The sequence below is a fragment of the Argopecten irradians genome, chromosome 5 (assembly GCF_041381155.1).
Source record: "Argopecten irradians isolate NY chromosome 5, Ai_NY, whole genome shotgun sequence".
Lineage (NCBI taxonomy): Eukaryota > Metazoa > Mollusca > Bivalvia > Pectinida > Pectinidae > Argopecten > Argopecten irradians.
This window is the reverse complement of record NC_091138.1, coordinates 31,847,947-31,871,243: the sequence shown is the minus strand read 5'-3', so window position 1 is coordinate 31,871,243 and position 23,297 is coordinate 31,847,947. Positions and strand designations below refer to the sequence as shown.

Here is a 23,297-nt window from a genome sequence, read left to right as displayed (position 1 = left end):
AAGCAATGTCGGATGTGTCTTCTCATTTAAAGCCCTTGTTATTTTAGGCAATGTTGGATGTGTCCTCTCATTTAAAGCCCTTGTTATTTTAGGCTATGTTGGATGTGTCTTCTCATTTAAAGTCCTTGTTATTTTAGGCAATGTCGGAGGTGTCTTCTCGTTTAAAGCTTTTGTTATTTTAGGCAATGTCGGATGTTTCTTCTCATTTTAAGCCCTTGTTATCTTAAGCAATGTCGGATGTGTGTTCTCATTTAAAGCCCTTGTTGTTTTAGGCAATATCGGATGTGTCTTCTCATTTAAAGCCCTTGTTGTTTTTAGGCTATGTTGGATGTGTCCTCTCATTTAAAGTCCTTATTATTTTAACCTATGTTGGATGTGTCTTCTCATTTAAAGCCCTTGTTAATTTAGGCAATGTCGGATGTGTCTTCTCATTTAAAGCCCTTGCCCTATGTTGGATGTGTTATCTCCTCTCATTTAAAGTCCTTGTTATTTTAGGCAATGTCAGATGTGTCTTCTCATTTAAAGTCCTTGTTATTTTAGGCAATGTCGGATGTGTCTTCTCATTTAAAGCCCTTGTTGTTTTAGGCCTTGTTGGATGTGTCCTCTCATTTAAAGTCCTTGCTATTTTAGGTTATGTTGGATGTGTCTGAATTTTCATTTAAAGCCCTTGTTGTTTTTAGGCTATGTTGGATGTGTCCTCTCATTTAAAGTCCTTGTTATTTTAGGCTATGTTGGATGTGTCTGAATTTTCATTTAAAGCCCTTGTTGTTTTTAGGCAATGTCAGATGTGTCTTCTCATTTAAAGTCCTTGTTATTTTAGGCAATGTCGGATGTGTCTTCTCATTTTAAGCCCTTGTTGTTTTAGGCAATATCGGATGTGTCTTCTCATTTAAAGCCCTTGTTGTTTTTAGGCTATGTTGGATGTGTCCTCTCATTTAAAGTCCTTGTTATTTTAGGCTATGTTGGATGTGTCTTCTCATTTAAAGCCCTTGTTAATTTAGGCAATGTCGGATGTGTCTTCTCATTTAAAGCCCTTGCCCTATGTTGGATGTGTTATCTCCTCTCATTTAAAGTCCTTGTTATTTTAGGCAATGTCAGATGTGTCTTCTCATTTAAAGTCCTTGTTATTTTAGGCAATGTCGGATGTGTCTTCTCATTTAAAGCCCTTGTTGTTTTTAGGCTATGTTGGATGTGTCCTCTCATTTAAAGTCCTTGTTATTTTAGGCAATGTTGGATGTGTCTGAATTTTCATTTAAAGCCCTTGTTGTTTTTAGGCTATGTTGGATGTGTCCTCTCATTTAAAGTCCTTGTTATTTTAGGCTATGTTGGATGTGTCTGAATTTTCATTTAAAGCCCTTGTTGTTTTTAGGCAATGTCAGATGTGTCTTCTCATTTAAAGTCCTTGTTATTTTAGGCAATGTCGGATGTGTCTTCTCATTTTAAGCCCTTGTTGTTTTAGGCAATATCGGATGTGTCTTCTCATTTAAAGCCCTTGTTGTTTTAAGGCTATGTTGGATGTGTCCTCTCATTTAAAGTCCTTGTTATTTTAGGCTATGTTGGATGTGTCTGAATTTTCATTTAAAGCCCTTGTTGTTTTTAGGCAATGTCAGATGTGTCTCCTCATATGAAGCCATTGTTGGAAGGATGCAAGAAAAACAGACACAACTGGGAAAGCATGTCAATTGAGACTAGCAAACACTCTGAGGACGAAAAAGAAAATGAGAAAAATGATGGTGAAGAGAAACTCATGGAGGACAAGGCAGAGATCTCATCGTCATGACAACGGTGGACCAATCCTCCATGTACTCGTACAGTCCCATGTTATTGGCTGCAGATTTGTGCACCATTTTTGTCCAGAAATCTTTCTCTGTGCATTTTATTTATTCAAGAACATCAGTGTTTCAATGTTTGTAGTGTTCTGTGGCAACTTTACCATAGGTATAGGTATAGGTCCAAAAGCCTCCAATCTGTCGTCAGGAAGACTGGATCTGTTACACCAAGCTTGTTACCTCATGGTCCATGTCTGTATTTAAGATTGGGCTGTTGCACCAATCTCTTTGCCCTCTGACAATACTTAGTGTTGTCTTTTGATATTTAAGGTAAGGTTTTTACATCAAGTTGTTCTAATTCTTTATTTATTTTGAGGAGAGCATTTAATGGTCCTAGGACTGATTGCAATCCTTGTAAAATAAATAATTAGAATAACATAAAGTTGATAACAGTTCTGATAGATTGGAATGCTTTCTGAGGGAGGAAGCTCTTACACAAGACGTGTTACTGCCGGACATGATAGCCATTAGAAAACTAATCGTCATGTAGAGATCTCAGGATATTATTTATGAAAGTGTTATTTATTTCTGTTGCTATGTTTAGCTATATATTATTTATTATTTTAAAGAACACAAATGTTTAGAGGTGTGTGAGAGTTGTGTTCACCGAGGGTCAGCTCTCCTCCTTTCACTGTCCCTGATACTATGAGCATACCTGTACAAATGTTTATTCAGCTATACATGTACATGTTAAAAATTTCTAGGAAGTTATATATTTTAACTTCAGTTGTGATTAAAAGCAATTTTGTGATGATACTGATTAATGTTGAACAAATAAGCTGTTGTAGGTATTGATATTAAACTGCATTTATTTAACTGTAACATAATCAAGATGTTTAGTTGTATGACTTGTTTTGTAAGCCTGTCCATAGATCACCTTGACCTAACACCAGAATGTTCTCTAAGTCAGGAGAAACCTGTGCTAATCTTCAGCTTCATTAAGAAGTCACAGTACTTAACAACTTCTTTTTATTTTAACTTTCTATTTATACAGATGTTTGTATTAATTCATTCACCCCTGAAAAGCAATTTGGACTGTTCTAGTTCAAGGCCTAGAACAATTCATAATGAATTATCAGGGAGGAATAGATTCAACTTTTGAAGGGAATACACATAGACCCAGATGATTATTACGTGGCCCAATGTTTAATGTGTAGTAATTTAATCTTATGCTTTCACTTTGTTCCTTCAAATGTGCTTCACAGTATCTAGAAGTCTTTTTTAAGGTACTTGTAGATTTTTATGTCAAAAACATCTGCTATGTTTCATTGGTAGATGTTACACCAAATAAGTTGTGAAGATCTGTAGATAATTTTACATCAAATAAGTCATGAAGATCTACTATATTTCACCTATTTCTTTCAGAAACCATCTGTATGAAACACAGTATATCAGAAAAATTGCCAGCAGTATATTTTCGGTATACATATATACATTTGAATTCTTAACACCCACAAAATACATTGTAATCAGAAGTTGGTAATGTTACCTACAACCTAAAATAGTATTGCATAGATTCACGAATTATTGGGATCAGTGAGCCACAAAATTTTACCTCCACGAATATGTCCCTTAAAGGATAATAAAAATATTGACCTCGTAAACTTAAAGCTCTATTCAGTATAATGATTCCCCCCACAAGGCAGCTTAGTATTTTCCTGTGTTATACTGATCCTAACATCATATATCCTATTCATTCTACAATCAAACACCTTTTTTATTCCTTAATAATACCTGTATATCAGTGTCTGCTCCTCTCAATTTCAGTGATGCAATAATGTATACTTGTCTATATATATCCACATACCTGTACCTTTGTAATGGTCAATATGGTGTTATACTAACCTTTTAGAACCATAGATTTACATTTTTTGCGGCGATGTTATAATTTCGCAATTTCTAATCACACTCGAAATTAAAATGCCCACAAAAAATAAGTTGGTTATTAGTATATTGTTTAAAGAAGGATGTGTAGATGTCCCACATCAGTAGCCCAAAGGAATTCAATGTTTGGATGTCCAACATCAGTAGCCCAAAGGAATTCAATGTTTGGATGTCCAACATCAGTAGCCCAAAGGAATTCAATGTTTGGATGTCCAACAACAGTAGCCCAAAGGAATTCAATGTTTGGATGTCCAACATCAGTAGCCCAAAGGAATTCAATGTTTGGATGTCCAACATCAGTAGCCCAAAGGAATTCAATGTTTGGATGTCCAACATCAGTAGCCCAAAGGAATTCAATGTTTGGATGTCCAACATCAGTAGCCCAAAGGAATTCAATGTTTGGATATCCAACAACAGTAGCATTGCCTAAAGGAATTCAATGCTTGGATGTCCAACAACAGTAGCATTGCCCAAAGGAATTCAATGCTTGGATGTCCAACAACAGTAGCATTGCCCAAAGGAATTCAATGTTTGGATGATACAACACCACAAACACAGTTCAGTTTCTGAAAGTAGCCATGCATGGAAATTATAACCATGTGGTTCATGTTCTATAGGTGATCTTACATGCATAATTTAGCCCATTGGACTATAAGAGTTGAGGCACTGATTTTTTAAGGCCAAAAATGGTTGTTTTTTTTCCCCCCAAGGTACTCAGCTCTCTTCCAAATCTGAACCTGGTTGTGTAGAACTCAAACCAAATGTAACTACCAACTGAATGAATGAATCATTTACCTTAGTTAAAGTTATTAAAGGGAAATAACTCAATGATTGCATGTTTCCACTGGCTTTCTTGGAAGGAAATACAGTGTATAAATTCATGCTTACAAACACTTATGTCACATTCTATACTTATAAACAGAGTCTGATAACCCTGTGGTGATGCAAATATAGAATATGAAATTTACTTATTTATGAAGTTTGGATGACTGGAAATTCAAATAATGATATTTTCTTCACTTTATCAAACAAACATATCTACTTATCAACTCAAAAGTCATTAGAACTGAATGATGAATATTAAAGATATTGTATTTTCTGGTATTACTAATAATTACCAGTAACCATGGTTGTGCACAGTTGTACACTTAGCATAATCCTTCCTCAATGTACTGACTTTAGACCATAATTCTTTCTTCAGTTACAATGTAAAACTTACTGATATTCTTTTCCAATAAGTAATCTTTTTTTATTTATTTTTTTTTTTATTTCTCAAAACCATCAACTATAGCTGTTAACTTCTTAACACTTTTAAACCATGAAACAAACCAGTTTTTTTACTGATAACTAAACCCTTTCATATTGTAGTTGAACATTCTTCAACATGTTATTCTTAATTTTCTATGTGTTGGTAAATACCTCTGTAGTTTTAGTCACATTGTCAGATACACATGGTTGATTGTACTTATCAAATCACACAACTGTAGGACTCTGGCGATGAGGTTGTCATTTCCCACACAAACTGCCATATTTTAGTTCTTTCAATGCATTACAAATGCTTTTCATTATTTATTTCAGAGAATTTTATTTTCAAATTCTCACTAGTGTTATGTAATGCTGTAACTGTTTAATGATTATAAATCTCACCCTTTTATGTATAGTGTATTTCTGTTAATGATTTTGCAAGACTTCATCCTACATTGTGATGTATCTCTCTGTGATAAAATTACTATACATTTTTAATGCATCTTATTTTGTTATTATCCATACCATGTCTCACGAATAAATTGTCTCTACTTTCAGTTGTGCTTTATTTGTTTATTGGGGAAATGAAGCTTGAATTATCTCCCTTTACATTTTGAAAACAAATTTCTACTTCTATTTTCTTCCAAATTTATGTCATAGCATTCAACTCCATCTCCATTAGATTATTTTCTTCTTTGTCAGTTGACACAAAAATAATTCATATTACACAGGGGTCAAATTGACTGCGTGTTTGAGATGTCCTGACATTACAAGCCCTCCACCTCCAGGTCACAAGTTTGAATCCCATGTGGGGCAGTTGCCATTTATGGACAGACGGTTCTTTTCCTGGAACTTCTGATTTCCTTCACCTAGAAACCTGGCACATCCTTTGACGACTCTGGTTGTTAATAGGACGTTAATCAAATAGATCAAAATTACAGTACTCCAGTATTCCAGATTTCATCATCAAGGCTCTAGCAAACAACATCTTGTCAATAACTATAACAAAAACATTTTTAATTTTTTTATTTTTATTCATTTTTTTTCAAAACTTGTGCAGGCAGACAATACAAATTTGTAAACATACACCATCTTATTAAAACATGGAATTTGTTTAAATATTTCTTTGTATTTTGCCAATATTTAGTCAACTTTTCTTCTCTAGGTGGCCAAGACACCTGTAAGCATATGTAGCTGTCCTTCTTTTAAGATGAACATAGAACACATGTGCCACAGCTGTGTGGAAAAAAAAATCTGAACAATTTATCTACACCACATATACAATGACTTGCACACATTTAGTCACATTCATTTTTGCCCCTGCTACTAGTACGCCATGGGACAGGCAGTGTCAGGTCAGGCCGCGACTCTTATAAACTTTGGATTGCTCTGCCAACATACAAAATACACTGCAAAGCTGATGGTTGGCTTCAGTTGTACGTCACCTCATGCTATAGTATTGTGCTGAATATAGTAAAGAATGCTCGTTTAGGACCATACCTATTTATAATAGGACTGCTTTTTCTGTTTTAATGATGTATGCATTCTTTGGGGCAAATAAAGCAATCTATAATAAGTATTTGTTGAAATAATATAGAAAAACAAATAATGTGATATTTGGCACTTGTCTGGTGATATGTCTGACCCGAGTCTACGTGTCCCAGTAGCCTAGTCTGTCTCTCGCACACATAAACACACAGAGTGTACATAACTGTCACAATGGTAGGGCTTTAACTGTGGAAAGAATTCATTATACTTGTTCATGGCTTAGAAGTGGAGCAGTACTTTACTCAACAACAGTACCAGATAGCTTCCACAAACACTTTTTTTTATATATCTTAACCTTTTCTTTATCATTACTATTAAATAAGAGATTTCATCTTGAAAGACTATTGGTACCTAATAGCAATTTAGCAGACACCAGTTTCGTGCCAGTATCGGGAGGCTCACCACATCTCAAGTCTTGGTAAACACATCACAACATTATATCACTCCTGCTGCCATGAAGGTAGCAAGTTGCACCAACTGCTGCGGAGAATAAATATTCCAAGATTCCAAGATGTAAACAATTTTAGAGATCACTTTTTTCCTATTGTTCAAAAACTAAATGTTGTCCTGTCAGTACCCTCCGACTAGCAGATGAATCTTTCAAATAATGAAAACAGAATGAGGAAAGTACTGAACCGTAAAAAATAACATTTTACATGTTTTATTTGTTGTATCCTGCACTTTTGGGACTAGTAAAAATTGTAATATTCAGAAACCAGGAATGTAGACATATTAAACTTATAATAATAAATTAATAGTTAAATTTCCTAGTCTCTGTTGCACTATAATGGAAAATAATCTCTGGTGATATTTCTTTTCCACAAGATACGAGAATCAATTTAAACATCCCAAATTCAAGTGACGTTTTGCATAGTACTCTCTTATCTGAGGGAGGGACAAAATAAAAAAAAAAAAAATGGGGGAAATAAATTAAGAAATATATGCGACCAATATAAAAAATCACTTTCATATAACATTTGAAAATGGGAGATCTTTCGTATCTGCCTTGCGTCGTTTGATTTCTGACGATGAAAACATCAATGCCTTGATGGAACCACGACATAAGGCATATCCAATATGTTTCACATAAACATGAAGTAGTAGGAAAAATGCAAAAAGTACTCTTTTTACAGAAAATATGCAATTCCGTTATTCAAACTGTTGTATACAATGTATTAATTTTTTATATACATTACCATTGTTGACCGATTGAGACCCGTTCTGCACAAAGATGCTGCATTTTACATTTATTTACAACAAACACATAATGTCAGAAAATCGGCAACAATGAGACCATTCTTATGTAGGAATGATTCGACTTAATTCTTTGTTTCACATAAAAGAGTTTTGAGAGCGCGTAAAATTAAGGTCATGGGAACCCCAGCCCATTCAACATGGTCAGTGTCAGCTGGTCAATAGATGTTACATTCAGTGTACGTCCTCACACTCCTTTACATGAAATAAAAATTAAAATCCATCCAACGTTTTGATCAATCAGTTACTGTACATACAAAATGTTTGATGGCACTGTACAGATACTGGGATAGTTGTTTAATACTAAATCCCTACAAGGTTAGACCTGTTATAACTGATTTGATGCCAGAATTGCATACTTTCTAGAAGCACCAACTGGACAGACACTTGACTCAATGTCTTGACCCAGTCATCATGCCGCCACCTCCGCCTCCACGGCCACCACCAACGCTGCCTCTGTCTGGCCTGGTACCACCCATGCCGCCACCGCCTCCACCACGGGAACCACCTCTGCCACCCATGCCTACTCCCATTCCGCGTCCTTGGCCTGACATGCCACCACGCATTCCTCCTCGGCCTCCCTGTCGACCACCTTCACCACGAGCCTTCTTTTCCTCAACGTTCAGGCGATGGTTTTCGTACTTGATCGGCTGATAGAAACAACACAACATAATTCAAAGATGATGCACAAGAAAAGATGATTCAGTTTAACCAAAATAACACACATTTTTTTATACAGAACAAGAGAGCAAACATATAAAATTTAAAATCAAGTGACCATTTATTTTGCATGCCTATATAGGTTGATAAGACAATGTCTGGTCTGATCATATCAATAATGTATTTAAGTATCTATGGCCTGAATTATTATTCATTATCAATTATTTCCATATTTTCACATTTAATTAAGCTACAGATAGACACAATTATATGAATTTACAAAGCAAAACACCACCTTACCTTCTGATTGAGGATATCTTTAACAGGCTCTGCATTGTCAAACACAACAAAACCAAAATTCTGGAACAGAAGCAAAAATAATACTCACAAAACAGTTGTTAACATGTGTATGAAGACTTGTAAAATTTTGGTAGGAAAAAATATACCAGGTGGAAACTTAGATAAATTTGTACCAGAGTATTTGGTATCTGCGACCACAGTTCATATTGTCAGCCATAATAGTAAAAGTGAGGTCTTAATACAATCAAAATCTGAATGCTTACCGGCAATTTCCCGCCAGTGCTTTTAGTATTTATTCTGGATTCCACAACATTGCCATATTCTGAAAAATAAAAATATTATTAGATTAATCATTTTAAAAAACATTAAAAACTTAATATTTTTTCTCTTTCTGGTAAAAAATGGTTAATATTCAATGGCTATACATTTTCAGAGCAAATCATACATGAATCTGCTAATATCATAAATGTCATTTATGGAAGTACCAAGTTCTGAAACTTGTTTTGGTTTATTAAGTTGAATATCCTAGTGAGAATGGTACCTGCCCTACAATGGTCTCTAATCTGTGACCCAGAGACAGAGGGTATTTGTTAGCTACTAAGTTAAAGGGTAGTGTTGATACTTCCTTGTAAAATTTTGGTAGGAAAAAATATACCAGGTGGAAACTTAGATAAATTTGTACCAGAGTATTTGGTATCTGCGACCACAGTTCATATTGTCAGCCATAATAGTAAAAGTGAGGTCTTAATACAATCAAAATCTGAATGCTTACCGGCAATTTCCCGCCAGTGCTTTTAGTATTTATTCTGGATTCCACAACATTGCCATATTCTGAAAAATAAAAATATTATTAGATTAATCATTTTAAAAAACATTAAAAACTTAATATTTTCTCTTTCTGGTAAAAAATGGTTAATATTCAATGGCTATACATTTTCAGAGCAAATCATACATGAATCTGCTAATATCATAACTGTCATTTATGGAAGTACCAAGTTCTGAAACTTGTTTTGGTTTATTAAGTTGAATATCCTAGTGAGAATGGTACCTGCCCTACAATGGTCTCTAATCTGTGACCCAGAGACAGAGGGTATTTGTTAGCTACTAAGTTAAAGGGTAGAGTGTTGATACTTCAACCACCCCACTACTTCAGGAGTGACGATTCTGTGGTTCATGTAATTAATAAACAAATCAGAAACATTTTGTGGCTAAGAAGTTTGAACACAGTTGTTTTCTTTGTACAATTGAATATGAAAATTTCAAGCCGGTGCAACACAAGTGAAAAACTACAGAAATACTAACTTGTAAAGAATTCCATCAAAACCTTCTCTGTGACATTTTGAGGCAGATTTCCAACAAACAACTGATGACTGTCTGGGAATCGTGAAGCACCCATGGGTCCTCTTCGGCCACCCTGACTGTCAGCATCCCCTTCACCTTCACCACGCCCATAACCACCACGGTCTCGATCACGGAAACCACGTTGTTGCCTTTTTTTTTTGAAAGAATATAGCAATTAAATTATTCTGTATTTAACTTTTACAGCCTCATGAAAAAATCATTTTGGTGTGTAGAAATATGTTACTTTATCTGTATTGTAGAAATATGAGCTAAATGGAGACCAATTTACATTACTTTTCAGTATTAATGATGAACAGGTATTATTCATATTCTCATCATTTTTCAGATTCTAAAAATATATATTCGAGCAACATGATTGGCAGTTATATACTAGTATATGTAGTTTAGACAACATAAATAACACAGATATGCAGGCCTAAGGATCATAAAAAAGACTTAAATTCAAACTGTCTTAAATTTAGACTTTGTCAATCAAATATGACATTACAAAAACAATTACATCATTTATGATTGGCTAAGTCAAAGCTTCAGTCAAATTCTTTCATGATCCTGAACCCTGATCTTTCTCTTTCTAAAATTGTGAAGAAAGAAGCATATACGTTATTAGAATTGGTTTCCTTTCTTATTAGATATTGATAGAACACTATTCCAAACACAATCAACTGGATACCTTGGGGCTCTCTGTGGCTGTGGAGCACCGCTAGGAGCATTGTGGTCGGACTTGGCCTCAATCTTTGGGAATCCTTGGGTGGGTGGGGATTTAAATCCAACAGCAGGGGCTGGAGGCATGGATGGGGGGACTGCTGATGATGAACCTGTGCTGTTGTTAGCTTTCTTCCCAGCCATGGCTGCCCACGACAAACTCTTTGGTTCTGAAAGTAGGATTTTTTTCTTCAAAATTGGGTTATTATTGAAACCAATCTAATTTTTGATATCTGTTTACCGGTGTACAAAAAGAAATCTGCATTTTTATGTTTTTAAACAGCATTAAAAAGAATTCAAAGAATTGCTCAAAATAAATGCTTAAACGAAGACTCATTACTTGGTATTAATAGAGTTTGGAAAGCCAAAATTGATACAAGCAATCTATTGTGGGAAGTATATTTCTGTTACCTGGTATGTAAATAATTTACAGAAAAATATATCCAAACATTCGTTTTTTATATAAATCATACTAGTAACAGTAGGTTTGAATACAGAGGATTCCGCTTATTTGCATAGGTCATTTTCCAGAAGAAAATATGCAAATAACCGGAGTATTCGAATAGGCGGAGATGACATTTTGCACCTCCGTTTGACCCCACACATACACAATGTATGTATGTGAATAGGCAAATAGATATCGTTTCGTTTACTTGATAAATACGTAAATTATTTACACTTAAAACGAACCACTAGTAATTATTTTCGAAGTTGTAAATCGATTTTAATTGTTTAATAACAAAAAAATATTCCAATATTAGATTCTTTTTTTACGTTAGATCGACACATGAATATTTGAGAAACAGCTAAATGATCGATATCAAATGCAATTAGATTCTACTAAACAGGATTGGATTTGTGTCTACAATTCAAACCTAAATAATAAACAAATTTACGTACATTTGCCTGGCAAAATGAACTTACGATCGTGATTAAACTTCAAAGTGCCGATCAACTAGTAGTGTTGCTTTTACAGATGTGCATATGAATTCGAAAATGGCGGCAGGTGATGAAGCCATGCGTTCACTCGACCTAAATGTCTTTTGAGAATTCTCCCTGTATTGTTGATCTATACGGCGAATAGCTTGATAACATTTCAGAAATTAATGCATATTCAAGTAGCAATGAAACAATTAACGTAGCAAGTATCTTTTGTATCCTAAGCTTACATACTGTACGAAACTTGCGGTAGTCATTGCACGCCGACTTTGCATGCTTTTATGGGAGTACGGTTAAAACGGCCCCACTGCAATAACGGCCCCAGTTAAAACGGCCCCAGTCGAAACGGCCTCACTTTTATGTAGGCAGATATAAGACAAAGCTTATGACGGAACACATTGAGATTAATTAAAAGTAAATTTAAATGAATGAACATGTTTGTTGTCTATCTTACTAAAGATGGTTGGTTAGGTTAATACTGTATACCTACATATACAAGTAAATGATGTTTCAAATGATGATTTTTTTTTACGTTCACGATCTCTAGCGGCGTTTGATAGATCTAATATTCAAGTAAGAAATCAATTTGAAATGTCTTCAAAATACTTTTAGTATTGATTTCTCATCGATTCATGTATGGTTGAGACGAAGATATTGTTGAAAAGGGAAGTGCTAGCATTTAACTGGGAAATTTCTTGTACTTGTTTAGTAGGAGTTTTTGATATTTTGACAAACGGAAAATATTGAGAATGCAGTTAAAGTAATAAATATATTCAAATCTTTAATTATTGCAAATTTTTTTCAATATGTTCAGTGTGTTGATTATATACATTTGTCTTCTAAATGTTCACTGTAAAATATGTGGTAAGTTTTGCTTGTAACATTATCTTACAAAACGAATTACATGTAGCTCACATATCAGTATCTAAGAAATTACAAGAAATAGATTATCTTTCTCATTAATTAAATAGAAAACGTCCAAATGATAGTATGTGAGACATTTTGTTAAACTATTAGAAATCAAATGTACATGTGTCAAAAATTTAGTGAATTTGAGCAAATGTTTGTTCTTAGTTATGAAAGACGTTAAAATAAGTTTTAATTATGTGAATTATGATAACATGCACTGAAATTTCGAAGAGAACGGCTTGAGTTTTACATGAGACCAACAGAATGTATGAGGCAGAATTGAATTGTATCCTTCCTATATATAGACATGTATTGGTTTACTAATATTCATGATTTGATTTGTTCTTTCCCGTACAGTTTACCGTAATTTTGTGAGATATCAGCGCCTTTACAATTACACCGTATACACTATATAATTACCATATAATTAGGTATACACTGACCATGGCTAATTCATCTTGTGGTGACAACTGTCAATAATAACTTGTTATGGGTTCAGATTCTCTATTTGCTTTGGGTTTACAGTGACGATATACGCCACACTCACACAACTTTGATAAAAACATACATTCTTGATAAAATTGAAATGTATTGTAGTAGAGAAAGAGAGCACAAAACTTGGTCTTAATCTTAATTACAGTAATGTTCTTTTCTAGGGCTAATGAAATATAGTTACAAAGATTATTTTATTCTTTTATATTTTGTGCATTAAGTAATTGAGCATTAAGTAATTGAACCAACTTAAACATGTTGGAATATCGGACAAAAAAATTGTTTTCTAATATGAAATCTTCATACACTTTGCACTTTTAAGGAAATAAAATTCACCCTCACTATCGTTATTGCAAAATGCAATATTCTCCTTTCTCTTCTCCTTTCTATATATATTTACACCTTATGCAGATAACCGAGATGTATGCAATAATAAGATGTTTGTATGAAGTTAATTCGAAAGTATATTCCAGCAAAAGCCATCTGTATTAATGTTTTTGTTTTTTTTACCGAGGCTATGGAAAAATAAAATTAAAGCTTTCGAATGAAATATGATTGTGTCTATGACCCACAGTCCGTTCTTAGTCTCCGTGATAAACACTATATTTCATTGACTATATTAAAAGACTAAATGTACATCGCTAGAACCGTGACCAATTTCACGGCTATTTGCGTCCAATTTGATCATTCGTTGATCTAATAATAAAATATCAGAAACAAAAGTATCCATAATTTAACATTTATTCTGCCAAAGAAATGTTTTACAGAGGTGTATAATTTACAATGTAGTGTTGTTAGAATAAATAGTTTCCAATTTGAAAAAAAATACGTTGTACAAAAGAAAGAATAAAAACACAGCAAGAAAACCTATCAAAGATATTAAACAATTTCACTGTAACAAGCATTGTAGAATATCTAGGCATAAATTCTACATGTATAATGAAATGATTAGTTACAAATTAGTGCCGTCAAGGATTTATATGTCTCATATGTACGTCCTTGGTGCCGTGTTTCGTATTTTTCTATCATTATAATGTACAAGACAATATATAAATTCTTATAAATAAAATAAACAAAATCAACGCTGAATATAAGCTGAAATAAACATGTGTTCCTTTTTTAAACATTTTTTGTAACGGGGCCGTTTTGACTGGGGCCGTTATTGCAGTGGGGCCGTTCTGACTGGGGCCGTTTTAACAGTGGGGCCGTTTTAACTGGGATTCGCTTTTATGTCTCGTTCAACGAGACGCTTGATACGCACATGTCTGTCGTAGTCAACAAGACTCTGGTTGAACGAGACTACTCCATTGTAGGTATAGGGGGAAGCATGGTTTCTCCAACCGATCGCGAACTAAGGTACGTTACGTTAATAAATAAACATATTTCAAAGTGCAAATGCTTTAATTAGATGTTTGAGTCAGTGAATATACTAAAGTTATGATCAACCGCTGCTGATGTAAATCGTAACAGCGTCGAATACCTTTGCAGATTCATGCATAAAATAACAAGCCATACGATAACGTTAATCTGTTACCAGGATGATTTCTAGTAAAAGCGATGTATTTTGAAACATATATCGGCGAATTTCGCTAAAAATATATTGCAAAATTGAAAAATATTCGATTTTATTTTCAGAATTTCCCAAATATTTTATTCAAATAACCGGAGGTCATGTAAAAGTCTATGCAAATACACGGAGTTGAAAAACAAAGATAAAGAAGGAAAAAATCGGGACCGCAGAATTTTATGCAAATAACCGAAATATTCGAATAACCGTTATTCGATTATGTGGAGTCCTCTGTACTACCATGCAGTTCATCTCTTATGGGAGCCATATTCCTTTATACCAATAGAAATAGTACAAATATTTCACTTTTACAAACAAGAACATAACATGGATTATTGAAGAACAGACACTTGTCAAATTGAAGTATTTACCACTACAATCACTTGACAATGACAAACTATAAACTTAAAATCTCACCTTCTGTAAACTGTGTTTCCAGATGTGCTGGTTCTTCAGGTTCCTGGGGCTCGGGCTCCACTGGCGTTTGTTCCTCACCCTTCTCCTGATAGATATCCTCTGGCAGTTCAGCTTCCTGTTCTTGTTTGAGCTCTTCCTCCTCCTCTTCCGACTTCTGTGAGACAGAGTCCACACGCTCTTCCAGGTGTGCAGTGCCATTACTATCAAAAAGACAACGGCTGGTGTGTTAAATATCAAGAAATCTTTACCAAATATTCTAAACAAATATATAAGAACCAACCAAATATTCTAAACAAATAAGAACTAGCTAATAGGGATCTTATTTACACAACAAATTTAAATTACCTCAGAAAACGTGATCATTCAAAACGGAACGTTATCATAAACTGGGGTATAATCATAATAGATGGACTATACTTTTTACACTTCCTCAGGCACACAGCTTACCATTGAACTTAAAATGGAGATTTACCCTTAAAAACCCATTAGATTTTAATATAAGTGCCTCCCCTCCTTCCCAGTGGATAATCCTGGAATTATCCTTAAGGATAGGTAACTTTCAACTGAATTAAAGGGCCAAATAATGTTACAAGGCTCTCTAGGCCAATTTCAAAAGTAATCAGATTAATTTGGTTTAGTAAGACATTCTAAAGAAAACTAGAATAGCATGAATGTCCTGAATCAAGATAAAAAGGCCACATAATGCTCTTCTGACATAGTACTTAATTTGGCCAAATCATTCACTCATTCAATCATGAAATTTTAAAATGGACTATTCCAAACTTTGAACTACAAGAATCTGAATGTGTCTTCATTGGTGAATAGGTTAAAGCATAAGTTTGCAAACAAGTTTGAAATGGGTAAACCTTTGTTAATTACTGGATGGAAACAGAAATCAGCATCAATATAATATAACTGAACTATATGAGGAATGTACATATTAATTTGAAATCACTTCAATCAATTCAGAACACTTCAAACTACACACAGTATGACTCAATAATGCCCTCCTATCTATACGCAAGAAACAGCTGTAACAGACAAATATCTGTATTATCTTATTCATACAAGAACTAGCAATTAAAATGACTGCCCTGTTCCTGATCAAATTATCTATGTTGTTTGAATAAGTTTCCTATTGTTATTGGACACACAACATGGTTATATTAAGTTCATAAGATATATACATCAAGTATTATACAAAGTATGAATATATTTATCCCTACTCAATCTGTGAGTCCAGCTGGAATTCTGTAGTGGTAGACACCAACCTCAGAGCAGATGGAGGTTCACTGTAGTAGGTAGCAATGCCCTGGTCAGGGACCACTTCCTGCACAGAAGAAGGATTCGAGTCCACATTTTCTACATCAGAATCTGCAACAAAAATTACATACATTTTCATGAATAAGAATTAATATTATTTTTTTTGTAAAATTTCATATACAATGTATATTGTAAAAGGTTGTTTTAATGTCTGATTTGTAATAGGTTGTCATATCTAGTTTTCAGTTCTTTTTCTAGGGTCTCTCAGAGGCCGATATTCGGCCCCATTCCCAAGGAGATTTAGGCTAGAATTTTCCCATTTTCATAGATTTTTTCCCCAATCTGAAAATATTTCAGATTGGCCTACTAATTGTCCCACCACTTTTGGGATTTGCAATCGAACGCACCCAAAAAATGGCGACCATGACAGGTGAGTCGACTGGCTGAGAATGCAGGAAACTAACCAAGATACAGACGCAAAACAGCAACCAGGCATGAAAATTGGATTATGAATGGCATTCACCAATTAACACCTAAAGCACAATATCCGAAGACCTGTCTGTAGGTATTTTTGGCGCATGGCCAACTTTCAGTTTGGTATGGAGTGACAGCCTAGTGGTGAGGTTTCGTCTGCTATTTAACAAGTCAAACATCAGTTGCAAATTAAACATTTTGTTTGAATCTATACTTAGTGTAACATATTTCATTTTCAAACTTCTTTTATAATTTACAGTGTGTATTTGCCATAATTTCTGCGTTGATCAGTTACCTTTGTGTTTTATTTAGGGCAGAATACTTTTCTATTTAAAAACGTTTTATGTAACATCATGCAGTTTAAATTACACATAAAAGATAAATTTTGTATTCTCTCCTACTGAACATGGACTTAATGAATCTTTATTTCCCTCTATATATTTTGAATGGAAAGACAATAAAGAATTAATAAGACTGGCTATTTTCAGTGGGAGCACCTAGATAAATCTAGGTACTATTAGTATCTGTCATTGAAGACAAAATAAAGAGAGATAAAATGCATATTTGGTCATTTTATTGCCTTTTGACAAAACAATATTTATGTTAAGCCAATGAATTTTCCCAAATTCAGAAAGGGGCCTTTTCCCAATTTACTTAGAAAAAGTCCTGGTTATATACAATAAAATATGTTTAAACCAACAAAACGCAACTTTCACATAATTTCCACGCCATATGAATACATGGAAGCAGCATTTCAGAATCAAAAGGCTTAGATTATTTGATTTCTACATGTTTATATGACCTGTAATCGCAACACCGTAAATTAATATGTCCAGACCGTACCTTCATCTTGGTTTTCTGTGTCTGTGTCATTGTCATGGAAAACCTCGTCCTGATAACGAAAGATGTCGTTGTGGACATAATACTTCTTAGGTGATTGAGGAGCAAGAACGAAGGTCTGCATAAATCGACGCATCGGTTGTCCATTGTTAGATAGTTCTCCAGTCACCTGTGTCAAATGAAATAAGCATTGTACAAATATATTTTATCAAATGCCAAATGATCTTTCTGATACATGTTTTTAACAAACATGCTTACAACCAATTCATAATACAAAACTAAAGACTTAGGACCACTTTCAAATTTGTTTTCACAAATTCATAATCGATCGGTTTTAATTTATCATTTTTCTTCCGACTAACTTTCAATCATTAGGCCACCACTAACTGCAGCTTAATGTATTATGGTTACACTGTTCAATGGCAAAGATTGGAAAGAAATGAAATCAATCGAAAACTACCTGACCCAACACAAAATGTTGTTATGCCGGTCATCAGATATCTAGAAGCATTACATGATTTAAACCATACAATACCTTGCTACTATTAGGGCTGCCGAGGTTAACCGGTATATTGGGGTATTGCAATACACCACCAAAAAATATTGTACCGCGATACAGTTTACCTGTACCGGTTTTTTACGATATATTTTCTTAGTATCATAATTTCATTAATTTGATATAATTAAAACATCCTGTCATTAAAACAAAACCAGCAAGTTGTATCGGTTTTCCTTTCCGATAATATGAAGCCATGTGGGTTTCATTTTCATTCGATTCTGATGTCGGTCAAAAGTTTGTAACTAACGTGTATAATGTTCAAATGATTCAAACATTTGCATGACGTTGAATATAAACAATATGACATTAGGCTAGTTTCTGAAATATTATCAAGTTGATTCGCTACATCAATCAACAATACCGGAATATATAATTCTCTTAACACATTTAAGGTCCGGTGAATACATTGGCTGCAGGGATTTTGCCAGCTATTTCAGGCTTCATCGTCCGCCGCCATTTTCAAATTCCTACATGTGTCAAAACAACACTGCAAGCCGATCAGCCCTTTGAAGTTTAATCACGATCGTAAACGTATTTTGCCAGGACAATTGTACGTAAATTTGTTCCTTATTTAGGTTCAAAAGTGTAAATATTTGCAGACACTATCATGTTTAGATATTGCATAATTAGGTTACGATCGTCTGTAGCCTAGCTTTTTCACAGACTCGTAATTTTTACAAAAACCTCACATTTGAACATTTTTGTTACTCAACAACATGGTTGAAATCGATGTAAAACTACATAACATAGCACTGTATGTTTGTATAATGTAAAGGGTGTTTTTATTATGGAATATATACAAAATAAACACCACATATGTTAAGGTCAAAATATTGCAATATATATCGCAATACAGTTGTTGTGTATCACAATATATCGTGGTACGCTTCTGTCGTATCGCGGCAGCCCTAGCTACTATGGCAACAGGGATCAATCTAGCTGATTTATTACCGTTTATGGGTAAATTTCCCCCTAGGAATAAATTCCCCTCTGCCCTAAAACTTCCTTTAAAATTTAAAAAATTCCCATTTGAAGCTAAAAAATTACCGTTTTTGTAACACAATTTCCCCTATGACTTACTTTTCTGTATTTTTTTTGATTTTTCATACAGCTACTGCATATTTATGATAAACTCAAATTTTTCATTATTGAGCTTGAAATCTTGCTTTACTAAATCTAAAAATAAAATTAGTTGTTTTACAGTACTTTGTCGTCAAAATGAATATAATTTTGGACCAAAATAAGAAGATTCAAATTCCCCTGTGTTTCGCCAAATTTGTTCCCCTATTTTGAAAAAGGGTAGTTTCCCCCAAAACCTAGATTGATCCCTGGGCAATGAATAGTATTGATACAAAACCTTGTGTAATAATACCACTCTATACTGTAGAAAACTTTACGACTACCATGATGATTTATGCCAAATTGACTCCATATTTCACAAAGTTTGACTAGATACATTCAGGCGAATTGTTTCATCTTAATGAATCAAAATACACTGTTTACCTGTACAACAACTGCATTGCCAACTGTTGCCTGGCTGTCAACTTGTCGGATCTTAGCATGGCAATCTCGGAAATTAAGAGACATGATCTTCTTGTGAATATCCTGAAATTAGAGAAGTAAAGTTGATTATAAACAATTTCATTTTGGTAAAGGTAATGCTAGCATAGAGTTTTACTCATCACTTAATCAGTATCTGTAAAGCGAAGATCCTGGCATTATATCAAATTTTCTATAGAAAATAATCCTATATAACCTGTTATCTTGACTAGAAGCTTTTGAAGCGTATGTGTCTAATTCCTAATAAAATACTTAAATTTATTAAAAATGAAAGACTCCTCCAAATTTATTTACAATTCACTTTTTTGTTTGCAGTATAAACTTTCATATTTTTTTTTTTATCATAGGGAAGTCTTTTAGCCTATGTGTAACTAACCTTGATAATATATAAATATGTAGATAAAATAAGTTAATGGCAAAGGTTTCCATTTACGTGTAAAACTAACTTCATGGTGAATATGCTTTATCAGAACTCGGGGTGTATTTGACTGACAAAAGATTTATAAGCATTTTAAGTACATTGCCTGCAGAACACAAAGGCCTTGAATGTAGGTCAAGGTCACTAATTCAAAGATGCTAAAGGCTAAATATCAATAACTGGGCCTCTTAGTTAATGATTAAGTCTTCACTAACACTTTTGTACAATTTTGATCAAATAACCTTGAATGAAGGTCAAGGTAATCATTTGATTAAACTTAATAGTTCTTCAACTGAGGCTTTTGGTTTATATGTTGGTAAAATGTTGTTTAAGGAAAAGTTGACATTGGCATGTTAGATGGACGCCACAGTTGTCAATCTGATTAAAAAATTGATCCTGTATTATCACTATGTTGGATAAGAGGATCTGACAACATTCCATTAGTTCTGGTGACCTTTGGAAATGGCCAATCAAATTGCCGTTGCCAGAATTTTGACTGGGGACAAATAAGTTTGAAAAAGCTGTCAGAATTATTTTCGTGTATGTAGTCATCTCGCCAAAAAAGCACAATAAAATTAATTGTACATGTAAACAGGGACAAAATAGCATTTTCATATAGCAAGGTGTAAAAAATGCATTTGATCTGAAGTACATGCGGTATAAAGTTCATCCAAACATGACCCCTTATGGGAAATTGTCAGGTCCTCTATTCAATGGAGTGGTTATAAGGATCTGTATTTCAATCAGATTGCACAGTTGTATATGCTCATTTATTCTTTGAGCAGGAAAGCTTATAAAACCAATATTTCAACTATAAATCCATTACAGTTAACAATGATAGCTCAGACTCTCTTCAATTTTAAGAGTTTTCAATTTCACTTTTTTGATTCAATAATAACTAACCACTTGTCCCATGACTGGAGGTTGTTCTTCACCAGGTTTCTCAACGCCACCGTGTACAAAGCTGGAATTGTGGCTATAAAATCTGTAGGTCAAGAAAAGATTTGTGAACAGTGATTGCAAAATTAAATATCATATAAAACAGATAACATAAATGCTGGAAAGTACTATTCATTACTAATTAATAATACATAATCATATTTTGAAAATTCTATATTTTCTTTTATTCCTTTCATTCCTTGGAAATAGATATCTCCAGAAGTGATATTTTTAATTTTACCTGTGCAGATGCAGTGGGGCCTCATGAAGCAAGGTGTAGTACTGCCTCACAAATTCGCGGCCAACACACTGTGGGCTTGGGGTTTCCATGACCATGACTTTACTTTATCAAGTAATCTGTAATTAATAAGAAATGCACTGATTGGCTGAATAGCTCAATATGACGACCTATCAGAATTGTAGTTTGAATTTGTATGCAGCATAGACATACAAAATGACAGGGGAGTTGTGGGTCACAGCGGCCATTTCTAGTTGATGCATCTAGCGTAGCACTGGCAATTTATCGAGGAAACTATTAAAATGAAATGTAGCACTTAGACAATAATACATATCTTCATTTTCCTATATGTAAATGTGTGAAAGACGATCCCCGCTCAAACATCGTTACATATGGATTTTCCAGGAAGCAAAAGTGAAAGATTTTTGTTGAAAAATAAATAAAATGAAATCGATATTACCTCATTTATTTGGTAAAAAGAACCTTCAGTTCATAATCGATTGTTAGTCCATCATCAGTCATTTGCTTGAAAGTGATGATCACAAATATACAACCAATTCCCAACACTATCTGGTATTACAGTTTTGCGGAAAAGATAAATCTTTAAATTGCTTTAACTGGTCTAGTATCACTTTTTATGCAGCCTGAGTACAGTAATAATTTCTAGTCAATATTTTACTTAATTAAAATGGCACATAGACAAAATTTATGACATATTCATCTAAATATCGAGGAATTGATCAGCCACAGCAATGGAATCATTGCCTTAAGTTGGAACTACCAGAGATTTAGACACTAGACACAACCAAATTTTTAATATTTCTTGCCATGCTAACTTCTGACATGGTTGAGAGTAACTGCGTATTGACAATTCATGAATTTTAAACACAAAGTGTACATGAAGGTTCAAAGTTAAAAACATGTTTATATACAATATTGAATATACGTAGAGGAATGTTATTAAAATCCACAAAGTCAGTTATGAATGAAAATATTGGATTAATAATAAATCTATTTTCGATAACATAATCTGCTGATCATCAGCATATTACATCCTCTTCATATACCAAATTTGGAGAATAATGGATGCTGGCCATGAAAGCCTATATAAATGGAATTTTCGTCAAAACAAATCAGCACCATACAAAAAAGATCATATATGAACATTTCGTACGAGTTTAAAACTTGTATATTCATATTTGGAAAACAACATTGGTAAGTAAAGTCGTGTTTTCTCGGTCTTTCGGTTTCGGCCTGCATTATCAAATTACAGGGCCACGTGATAGAACATGCTTTGTACTTACAGAAATTTCCTCAATCTCATCACACAATGTCTAATATTATGCTATATTTTGAAGCCCTAGAAATGTGAATACATTCAATACCGACAGCAAACAACAAGAACTGTTTTTTAACAATGAAAATGAAAAACACACGGAAGACATATCACGGTACACGAGGTATCCCGGTATCAACATTCAATCAGATAAAATACGATTTCTTTGACAAATACTCACCTCAAAAATTATGAAATGCGATTTCTAGGTGTTCTATCCTCATAAATACATTAGAATGTTTTAATTAGGGCGTCTAAAATAGGTGAAGAATAGATGAATTCTCTGCAGAAAATTTGTTCTGGCACATGCAGTTGCGCAGAAGTGGTCTGAATTTACGCCAATTTTAGCGCATTTGACGGGGAACCCATGTATCACAGAAAAAAGACCCCAAATCCAAGTTGTGCCGCTTATGTCAAAATAAAAATGTTTATTTGTTAAAAACTGGAATGGTGATCACAAAACGACTTCAAATAACTATGGAATGTTAACATTTTCTAAAAAATAAACAATATATGCGATATTATTATTTTATCAATAAATATCATTGCTAAATTATATTTC

At 33.9% G+C, this 23,297-nt stretch overlaps 2 protein-coding genes across 4 annotated transcripts in view; one reads left to right on the top strand and one right to left on the bottom strand.

Annotated features, from left to right (window-relative positions):
- The window catches only part of LOC138323543 (dual 3',5'-cyclic-AMP and -GMP phosphodiesterase 11-like), an 80,509-nt gene extending 74,994 nt beyond the window's left edge, over positions 1–5,515 (top strand). For both annotated transcript variants that reach the window (XM_069268214.1, XM_069268215.1), the window contains one exon: positions 1,601–5,515. In XM_069268214.1, the coding sequence (XP_069124315.1) occupies positions 1,601–1,780 (180 nt within the window). In that variant the 3' untranslated portion in view covers positions 1,781–5,515. The remainder of the gene's footprint in view (positions 1–1,600) is intronic.
- A 456-nt stretch (positions 5,516–5,971) lies between these two features.
- Positions 5,972–23,089, bottom strand: LOC138323544 (ras GTPase-activating protein-binding protein 2-like). 2 transcript variants are annotated; one of them, XM_069268216.1, is made up of 12 exons: positions 22,917–23,089; positions 21,403–21,518; positions 21,126–21,207; positions 19,748–19,849; positions 17,689–17,854; positions 16,335–16,482; positions 15,109–15,308; positions 10,753–10,954; positions 10,023–10,210; positions 9,493–9,551; positions 8,721–8,780; positions 5,972–8,410 (listed from the first exon to the last, which is right to left on the bottom strand). In XM_069268216.1, the coding sequence occupies exons 2-12, from the start codon at positions 21,495–21,497 to the stop codon at positions 8,153–8,155; spliced, it is 1,560 nt and encodes a 519-aa protein (XP_069124317.1). In that variant the 5' UTR covers positions 21,498–21,518; positions 22,917–23,089; the 3' UTR covers positions 5,972–8,152. The 2 variants fall into 2 exon arrangements, with proteins under 2 accessions (XP_069124317.1, XP_069124318.1); XM_069268217.1 differs by having other exon boundaries at positions 16,380–16,482.
- Positions 23,090–23,297: the final 208 nt, after the last annotated feature.